At 19.7% G+C, this 11053-nt stretch overlaps 1 protein-coding gene across 1 annotated transcript in view; it reads left to right on the top strand.

The window, feature by feature from the left end:
- Nucleotides 1-11053, top strand: part of LOC102677417 (cytosolic purine 5'-nucleotidase) — a 17286-nt gene that overhangs the window by 5518 nt on the left and 715 nt on the right. The window contains exons 3-8 of the mRNA XM_006609251.2: nucleotides 9270-9343; nucleotides 9439-9652; nucleotides 9736-10159; nucleotides 10248-10404; nucleotides 10513-10753; nucleotides 10818-11053. The exon at nucleotides 10818-11053 is cut by the window's right edge and continues 1 nt beyond it. Coding sequence (XP_006609314.1) covers nucleotides 9270-9343; nucleotides 9439-9652; nucleotides 9736-10159; nucleotides 10248-10404; nucleotides 10513-10753; nucleotides 10818-11053 — 1346 coding nt within the window. The remainder of the gene's footprint in view (nucleotides 1-9269; nucleotides 9344-9438; nucleotides 9653-9735; nucleotides 10160-10247; nucleotides 10405-10512; nucleotides 10754-10817) is intronic.

The following is an 11053-nucleotide window of genomic DNA, read 5'->3' as shown; positions in this document are numbered from 1 at the left end:
CACACACACATATATATATATATATATATATATAAACAGATTATTTATTATTATTATCTATCCTTCTTATTGTTCGCAATGAAATTTATGAAATTTATTTGAATTCCACATCTAAAAATTTCCTTTGTTCCTTATTATATCCAATATGTTTATTTGGTCTTCAATAATGGTATCATTCAGTTCGAATCAATTATTTTATTGCACAGGATTTAAAAATATAAAAAAATATAATAAAAAATAATTGAAATAATTGATAATATAATATCTTTAATCTCGATTATAAAAATAAAATGTTAATTTTAATTAAGTTTCAGATAATATTTGGTAGAAATATAATAAAAATTTGAAAAGGAGATTTGAAGTTTAAATAATATTCATTGAAACAAAGAAGAAACAGTCCTTTTCGTATAATGTTTTATATATTAGTTCTTCGACTATGTTAAAATTTTCTTTTTGTGTCGTGACTTATATTAGATATATTCTTCGAATATACCTAATATGTTACAAATGTAAACATAATACATATTTAGAAGAAAGAAATTTTCATATATTTTTTGTAAATTGTTAAGTTAATCCTCAAAATATGATATCTGAATCAAAAATGATCCACTGATAGATTCAAACTTAAATATTTTAATTTTTGTGTTATTTAATTAATATTATTAATTCATTGATATTATCATTAAATTAACTGGTTTAAAAATAACATAACTACAGATCGCAAGGGATAAACGTTAATTCGTATACAGTTAATTCGTATATCTTTGAAGAGTTATTCTAAAGGATAAAACAAAACTAAGGATATAAAAATTTCAATGAATCTTATTTCTTAATATAAAAACAATTGCATTCTTAATATAAAAATCTATATTAGATAAAAATGAAATGTAATAAAGATAAAACTACTTCATTCTATCTTCATCTCGCTTCTAACGTAAACTTCAATTAATTATAATTTAATAAATATTTATTTTTTATATATTAACTTTTGTGTTTGTTTTAATCTTTACTATCAATCCGATCCTACAATGTGGAATATGTAGCTAAATCAAATTTTTGTGATTAGTATTATAATACAGCAGTTTTATTATTTTTCATTGAATATGAAAACATTTTGACAAATCCATATTACAATGATTTTGTATAAAGAATTTAAATAAATTTGTTTGTTTAGTTTATATGACTTATTTATTAATTATTTGGATTTTTTGATATTATATTTCTTGAGTTATTCAAAAGTTTTACTTATGCGTTGTTGTCACGTCTGCTGTAAATTATAAATGACTCATGATAGTCAACAAAAATAAAAGTTTCAAACAAAAAAAAAATGTTACTAGTGAACCTATATATTAAATAAATTATAATAAACTAAAATTAACTATAACTATAAATTATTAAAAATATAAATTATTAATATATTAATAATTATTAATTGTGTAATAATATAAAACATTAAGAAAAGAAACTTTAGCAATGCTTTATATTTATTATTATATATTATAAATTTATAATTATATTTTTTATATAGATAATTTATATATTTTAAAAAATTCTAAAAAATCTATCATATCATTATTATTTGTTTAAATAATAGCTTTCATTACATGATAAGATCTTGAATTAAAGAATTAATAGCGGCAATTGATATAATGGCATATATAGATTATATACAGTATTTTAATTTTTTTCAATAGAAAGAAATTAAATATATTGTATCATCTTAAACTTCTTTCAAATTTAATTTGTCTATTTAGATATTGAAATAATAAATAAATTTCAAGATCTGATTGATTTATTATTACTACTTATTTTATTACGTTTTAAAAAATAGATATAATATATATCAATGTTTAAATAATCATTTTAAACAATCACTATCTTATAATGTTTTTTAAAATTTGAAATTAAACTATAGATTTTATAATAAATTTTATAAATAATTTTAAAAATATTAGAATTATTATTATTAAAAATATTAGAAATTGGTTTAATATCTTTTAATTATTTGTCATAAATATCAGTCCAATCAGTATAAGTTGAATTCAAATATTATAATCTCTAATGTTCGAGTTTCCAAAAATCATTTTTTAATAATTATATAATTGCTAAGAACATTTTTGAAAGTTTTTAAGAATTTCATTTTTTAATTAATATTATATGAAGAAATATTTTTTGAGAATTAGAAATAATTTAACTTTCAGTGGATTTTTTTTCAGTAATATTTTTTTTTGTATATTTTTATGAAATTGAAATTATAGAAGAATTTTATAAAAAAAAAAGATAAGCAATAAAAATAAAAAGAAAAATTAACAAATTAAAATATTAAAAAAAAATTTTTATAAATAAAAAAACACTAAAATTGCAAGAAAAACATTAAAATTTGAAATTGATCTTTAAATTGAAAGGATATTTTGGTGAAAAAATAAAATTTTTTATATCATAAATATTTATATTATCTAAATATAATAATAAATATTTATAAAAATCTAAATATAAATCATCGAAATGCAAGTGCAATTTATTTAAAAAAAATTCATAGAAAATATTGAAAAAGAATGATTTAAATTAAATGTGATGTATATGATATTTATTGATATATGATTATTGATATCATTGAGAGAAAATCGTTACTCGAACAAAGCAAAAGGTAATGGGTAAATGCGCTTTTAGTTATGTTTAGAATTTAATTTTAGCTAGCTCTAAGTAGACGAACGTGTGCGCACGTATCAAAGTTACGATTTAAATAGTGATCTTGATTTCGAATCGTATGAAACAATTTTATCGATAACAATACTAAAAAAAAAAATTTTATGATATGATATTGCGACAATTCACTATCATTAATCGTTAATTTTCTTGATTTTCTTATTTATCATTAAAATATTATGTGTTCAATGAAAGAAGCTTATTATTATTATTTTTTATTTTTATTTTGTTATATTTCATTAAGAATTTTAGAATATATATAGAAATTATAGAATTATATTATAGAAATTTTTCTTCTTTTTATTCTTCTTTTTAATCTATTTATTTAATAAGTTTTATTTTCCAATAAGACGTAATTTTTTTGTTTAATTATTATCTATTCTTATTTGTATCCGAAATGAAATATCATTTTCATTATATTCATTTTATTATATAATATTGTTTAATTGCAAATAATGTAATAAAATTTAAAATAAAGATGTTTAAGTTCTCTCTAAAAATATGCAACATTAATATAAGTTATTTGAATCTATTAAAAAATATTTTTTTTATTTTTACTAAGAAATAATTTATTTTCATGACAAGTTTTTTACGGAAATTACTTAGATGACCTCTTTTTTATTGAATAACTTGTATACGATATAGACAATGAATAAATAGAGTGAAAGTATGAATGATATACAGCTTAATGGAAACTTATATATATATATATATATATACACACATAAATCTTCGTGCAATGCTTGACCGACTTAACCAAAAGTCGATAGCATGAAATAAGTAGTAAAAGAAGTTCACGTTAGAACAATTAAAAATTGCACTAAATTGCATTAAATTTTTACTTTTTATAAATCACAAATCTTGTTTAATTTCTTTCAAATTCGAATATATATGCGAGGATTCATTTTTCTATTATTTTGATAGAATATATTGAATTTTCTCATTTTTATGTAAAAAATTCATGTCCTTTAATATTAATAATTGTGAATATACTTTATTATATGCTGATAAATAAAAAACTGGAACTTTTCTTGAAAATATAGAGAAAATTAAATATGATTATCTATATTCTACATATATGGATAGAAATTTTAATAAAAATTAAATTGTATCTATAAACGAAACACAAATTAAAATGGTTCACAATATATCGCATCAAGTGTGATAACAAATGTACAACATTTATATTATATTTATTTATATATACTATACATATTACTATACATATACTATACATATACACTATATTATATTTTATTTGTTTAATAAAATAAAATTATTAATAAAATTTGATTTTAATAGAATAAAGTACATGACTAATATCTATCATGACTGGATTATAAATATGTAAAAATTATTTATTTATTTATATAATCTGCAAAAATTATTAATAATATATAGGCGAATATTCACAAATTATTATCTGATTTTAAGTAAATATAAAAAATTTATATATATTAAATATTAAATATTAATTAAAATATTTATAATAAATATATGTAATTTTTTCAATTTTTTTTTAAATTCATTATTTTATTATTTCATTATTTTATTATTTTGATATTATTTTTTTATATATTACTCCACTTTTTAAATTTTATTATTATTTCTAATTATAAATATTTAGCTTAATAAATAAAAGTTTTATGATATGACACTTGAAGAGTTAGAAATTATATAATTAACAAAAAATGATATAATTAATTAACAAAATTTTGAAAACATTTATAATACTAAATAGAAGTATAATTCTATAATCTTAAAAATAAAATAACTTTCTTTGGATTTTCAAATTACTTAAATTTTCTCGAGAAATTAAAAAAATTAATTTATTTATATATGATATATAAAAAAATTTTAAAAAAGTTGCAATTGATCGGAATTATGAAGAAAATAATAAACGTTGCATTTTATTACTTTCTTATCTAAAATAAAAATTAAAAAGATAAACTTGAACTGATCGAGATACATGTCTTATATGTTATATATTGAAATTTTCGAAATTAATTAGCGTTGCTATCAATTACAAATAATTAAAAATAATGAAAATAGCAAGATTTTCGTAATAAATTTTTTTTAAAAGATTTAGATTATATAGATTACATAGATATATAGATAAAAGATTTTTCAATGTTACGTGTTAACCAATCTTAATGAAATTTTATATATAACTAATATAACAAAATGTATATTTCAATTTTTTATTGTTACTTTTTTCGTGATTTTGACTAATTGTAATTATAACTAATTATAATTTTTTAAAATTAATTTTTATACATTATGTAATAAAAAAAATTAATTTTAACTTCTAAAAAAAAATTCAATATTGATTTAATTTTAAAAAAAATTATTCTGTTTTAATTTGCATTTTCGTTCACTATTCATCGTCGATCATATATATCATATGATGCCTTAAATTACTCGAGAAATAAAAATTTTTTAAAGAATTAATTGTCAAGAAAGTTTCACGTTTGTTAAATGACATGTTAATCCCAATATTTTATAGACATTTTGCATATAAATTATATTTGTAAATTTTTGATGATTTTTAAATAAATGAAATGAATATATTTATATTATTCAAAATTGCAAGCGATTTTACAAAATAAAATAGAAATTTTTTATGAAAAATCATACGTTTACTGTAACCTATAAATTGATAATTATAGAGGAATTTTACAGTTGATAAATATATAAAAATTTTGAAAAATTGAAACATACGCATATTATTTTTAACTATTTTTTAAACAAGTTTTTATCCTATATTTATTTATTTTAAATTTAATTATGCTATAATATTATATTGTAATATTATATATTATATGTTATATATTAAATTATATTAATGTATATATTAAAAATATTTTAAAAATAATATTATTAAGATGCAAATTATTATTATATAATAATGATAAAGAACAGTTCATAGTTCATTTCTGGCACGAATCATGCTTCATTTTATTCTCAAATATGAGGCAACGTAAATAAGTATGACCATGAAATTTTAATTACAACGACATTTAATCCTATTTTAAGCGTGTTTTTTTATATTCGTTATACATCATTAGAGAAATATTCATATATTATAAGTAGTAATGTATAGTATTATAAGTATTATAATACTATAATACTATAGTAATTGAAATGGACTGAATTTCTGTTCTGATGAATTAATTTTTATCTACGCATATTACTATATTACTCGTTATTACGTTACTTGGTAAGTCAAGAATCAGTTGACGTTCGATCATCGAACGGATCAGATCGTAGTTTTCTGTCATGTGACTTTCACGTGCATTATATGTTTCCATTTTTATGTTAATAAAAGTGATTATTTTTTTTGGTGTTTTATAAATAACAATACAATAATTCAAATATATATACAATTGTGTTTAAAGTATTATATAATATCTTTCTAAAAAAAATCAGTGAATAAAAAAGATTAGGATTAATAAAATTATTAGATAATTATAATTAAATTTAATTACTTTTGAAATACAAACACTAGCAACACGGTAAACAGATACTATATAAAATATGCATGTCGATAATATAATTATACTATTTATATTAAAATAAAATTAATTAAGTATAAAATTTATAATATAGACTTAAAATAAATCCATATGTTTATTTTGACTGATTGTTGAATCAAACCAATAAAAATTATATTAATTCATTATTAAGTGCTCATTTTATTAAATAAAGTAATTTTTTTTTAGAGTTGATATTATCTGCATATTATAATATATAATTATTCTTTTTATTTCTTATTGAAGGCATTTATCAAAATTATGTAAAGTAAAATTTCTAAAAATAAAATTAGAAGAAAAAGAAATTATGATCTGAATAAATTATTAAAATTTGTTTCAATAGATTTAATAGAATATTTAATTTTTAATAATTTTTTAAATTGATTATAATGTATTCTCTAAGAAATATTAACTACATCACGTTATTAAGTATATACATATACATTCTTAAATTTGAATGGAATAGAACTTTTGATCTTCAAAAGACACGTTTAATCAAGATAATATGGATAAATAGCATTAGTGAAATTAGTTGCTTTGTAGATATCGCTTGTTGGAATAATACATTCAATTCACCATTGACATTCAATATAAATTACATATCGTTATATAATCTACAAATGATTAATATATATTTTTTTTAAATTATTTTTCATTATAATATTATCAATAATGATATATGTATATTTATAATAGATATATCGATCTCGATATCATTTAAACTTGAACTTGTAGTGAATTATTAAAAAAGAAATTCGCTAATTTATTCAAAAATATTTTTTTACGATGAAATTTATATTAACGTTCTTTTTAATGTTTCAATTTCTTTTTAATATATTTTTTAATATACTGTTTATTACATATTTCATTACATATTTATTACATATTACATATTATATATATATATATAATATTATTTATTACATATTTCATTATTTTACATTATGAAACTAATCACTGGAGTAATAAATTATTTTGATTAAAAATAACTAATAATTCTTAAAGAAAATGCGTATCTTTAAAAATAAAATTGCAACAGATTTTTGATTCTTCAATTTAATAATGAAAATAAGCAATTCATTGTATTCAATATATTTTTATAAAATCAACGATTATGATTATATATCATAATTTATATTTATAAATATTTTGACATACGTTTGACAAAAATCGTAGATAATAAAACAATAGCAAGAATAACAAATTAATCATGCTACGATTAAGAAAGAAAATAAATATCGTGAAAATTTATAAAATCAAAATTAAACATCTTGTTTTCGTTTTAAATTCATTAAGCTTTCCGTATATTCATTTTATCGATTCCCATTCTATCGAAGCTGTTATTACCGACTAACAGGTACGCATATCGATCACGAGGTGCTGATGATTATTTGAAAATAGCACAAAATGTGGCTGAAGGATGTGAATGACGACGTCTTACCGGCTGCGATTTTCGTGAACTCGCGAAGCTGCGTCCAAAACGAGTAAGTTCCTCGTTTTTTCTCTTGTGTTAGAAAAAATTGATTATAATTCAGATCAGCTGATAAATTATCGCTTAAATTTCTGTCATATGCGAAATTACATAAAATTAATATATGAAAAGTAAACGTGGAATATTATTATGTCAATATCTGTTATTTATTCTTAAAATAAATCACCCGAAAATTCAATAATTAGAAGTAAATCAGTTAATATTTAATATTCAGGAATTAATATCGATATCTATAAGAATCAATAGCAACATTCGATCTAATCAATTTTAGATCCATGGATAATATTGTTGCATCTCTCTACTATTAAAAATATTCTGTGTAATCAAATTTTAAAAAATTGATTTATCAATACATATTTTTCATAATATAAAAAATGCTGAAACTAATATTTCAATTTTTTTTGTTGCATTAATAATTTATCATTCATTTTGATTAAATGTGCAAAGTTGTTGAAATTATGAATCTGATATAAATTGATGCGATTATTGACCGGATAACATCTATCATTCTTTTCATAAATGAAACTGATGGGTATAATAAATCTTTTCCTGTCTTATTTATTCAACATAATGTATGTTATCTATTTTTATCTATTTTTATATATATTATTGATATTTTTATAAATTTTATATACAAATATTATTTTCTTAAAATGTAATATATAAATTTTGAATTTTTTGAATTCTAAAATTTTAAATTCTAAATTTTATATATATACTTTATATACTGACATAAACATATATTCTGACATAAACATATTTTTTTTTAAAAAGATTATAGTTATATATAGGCAACATTATACTTTCATTTACATTTTATATAAAAAAAATATTTAAAGTAATTACAATATTTATAATATTTACAATAAAAATAAACCAAATACGTCAAAGTATAAAAAAAATAGAAAGATTTAATAAGATATGCAAAATACTAAATAATAAAATAATCAATGAAGAACTTTTTTTATTTTAAATAAAAAATATTTGCAATAACAATAACAATTGAAATAAAATATTCTTAACCTTTAAATATATATTCTTATTTAAACTTTAAATATAATTTTGTTTAAAAATACAAAATATTTTATTATAATATATAAAAATTTTTATTTGAAAAAAAAGATATGAATGATATGGATATGAATTTAAAAGATATAATAAAAATTAGCGATTCTGATATAATAAAGATACCACGCGATATAATAAAGATACTATTTTTTGAAGGAGAGATTCCAGAAATATTGCTTAAAGCTCGAGAAATTGCGATAAACAGGTAATCATAGATATACTAACAAACGCAGTCTTAAAAAATTCGATTTTTAATAAAAAAATTAGTTTCTTATATATTTTACATGAAAAAACTTTTATTTTTCTATTAATTAATAAATAATTTTTATAAAAAATTAATATAAAATATATTTTTTATATTTTTAAAAATAAATACTTTTAATTGATTGTTTATATTTTGTTGTAAATATAATTGTGTAAAAATAGAGAAACAAATAATTAAAATTTATTATCATTTACTTCTGTTACAGAATTTTTGTGAATCGTAGTCTTCATTTAGAAAATATCAAGTTTTATGGCTTCGACATGGATTATACTTTGGCAGGTAAATAATATTTAATTATGATAATGTGAAGTGTGTAAATAGCATATTAATATTTTTCTATAATTTAATAAAAAAAATTGCATAATGTATTTTAGAATATAAATCACCTGAATACGAACAATTGGGTTTCACATTGTTGAAAGATCGTCTAGTATCTCTGGGATATCCAGAAGAAATTAAAGCATTTGAATATGATCCTAGTTTTCCGGTACGAGGACTATGGTTTGATAGTCTTTATGGAAATCTTCTTAAAGTGGATGCTTATGGAAATATTTTAGTTTGCGTTCACGGTTTCGAATTTTTGAAACAGTAAGAATAACATTTTGAATATATATCAATTATCTTATTTCTAAATTTTAAGAATATTTAAAATGTTTTTTTCTATGTTCCAGTTCACAAGTATATGAGCTTTATCCGAATAAATTTTTACAATTAGATGAATCTAGAGTATATGTGCTCAATACGTTATTCAATCTTCCCGAATCATATTTATTAGCATGTTTGATAGACTTTTTTACGAATTCGCGGCAATACATACCAGATAGAACAGGGGTAAAAGAAGGAGAACTTACGATGACTTTCAAAAGTATATTCCAAGATGTTCGAAATGCTGTAGATTGGATACATCTTCACGGTAATTTAAAAACAAAAACAATGGAAAATTTAGATCTATATGTGAAGAAAGACAGGAGACTACCAATGTTTCTTAATAGGATTAGAGAAAGCGGGGCAAAAATATTTCTCTTAACAAATAGCGAGTATGTTTTTACTAATAAAATTATGACTTATCTCTTCGATTTTCCACATGGTGCAAAGGTATACATTTTAATATAAAATATAAAAAATCTATTTTTTAATAGATAATAGAGATAGAAATGAATGAGATATATCTTTCGTTTTTAAGCCTGATGAACCTCATAGAAATTGGAAAACATATTTTGATACTATAGTAGTAGATGCTAGGAAACCACTATTTTTTGGTGAAGGTACAATTTTGCGACAAGTAGATACTAAAACTGGAGCCCTAAAACTTGGCACGCACAAAGGTCCACTCCATACAGGTAAATTTAAAGTTTTAATATATTGTTTATATATTGTAATAAAATTAATATTATGTTTTAACATAAGATCGTAATAAAATATGGATTTTATCTTTATTTCTTTTATAGGAGAAGTTTATTCAGGAGGTTCATGTGATGTATTCACCGAATTAATAGGTGCAAAAGGCAAAGACGTATTATATATTGGTGATCATATTTTCGGTGATATCTTAAAAAGTAAAAAGATTAGAGGATGGAGAACATTTTTAGTAGTACCTGAACTTGTACAAGAACTTCACGTTTGGACCGATAAATGTCAATTATTTGCCGAGTTACAAAATTTAGATGTTATGTTAGGCGAAATGTACAAGTAAGAAAAAAATTATTATTAAAGATTAATAATAACTTTTATGAATAATATTTTTCTTCTATAGAAATTTAGATAGTAGTACAAAAGAAAAACCAGATATTTCCAAGTTACGAACATCTATAAGAGATGTTACTCACAAAATGGATTTAGCTTACGGAATGATGGGTTCATTATTTCGTAGCGGGAGTAGACAAACCTTTTTCAGTAGTCAAGTTGTAAGGTATGCTGATCTTTATGCAGCAACTTTCTTAAACCTTATATATTATCCATTCTCGTATATGTTTCGAGCTCCTGCTATGT

Source organism: Apis dorsata, unplaced genomic scaffold (assembly GCF_000469605.1).
Source record: "Apis dorsata unplaced genomic scaffold, Apis dorsata 1.3 scaffold_52, whole genome shotgun sequence".
NCBI lineage: Eukaryota > Metazoa > Arthropoda > Insecta > Hymenoptera > Apidae > Apis > Apis dorsata.
This window is presented reverse-complemented; position numbering and strand designations above follow the sequence as displayed.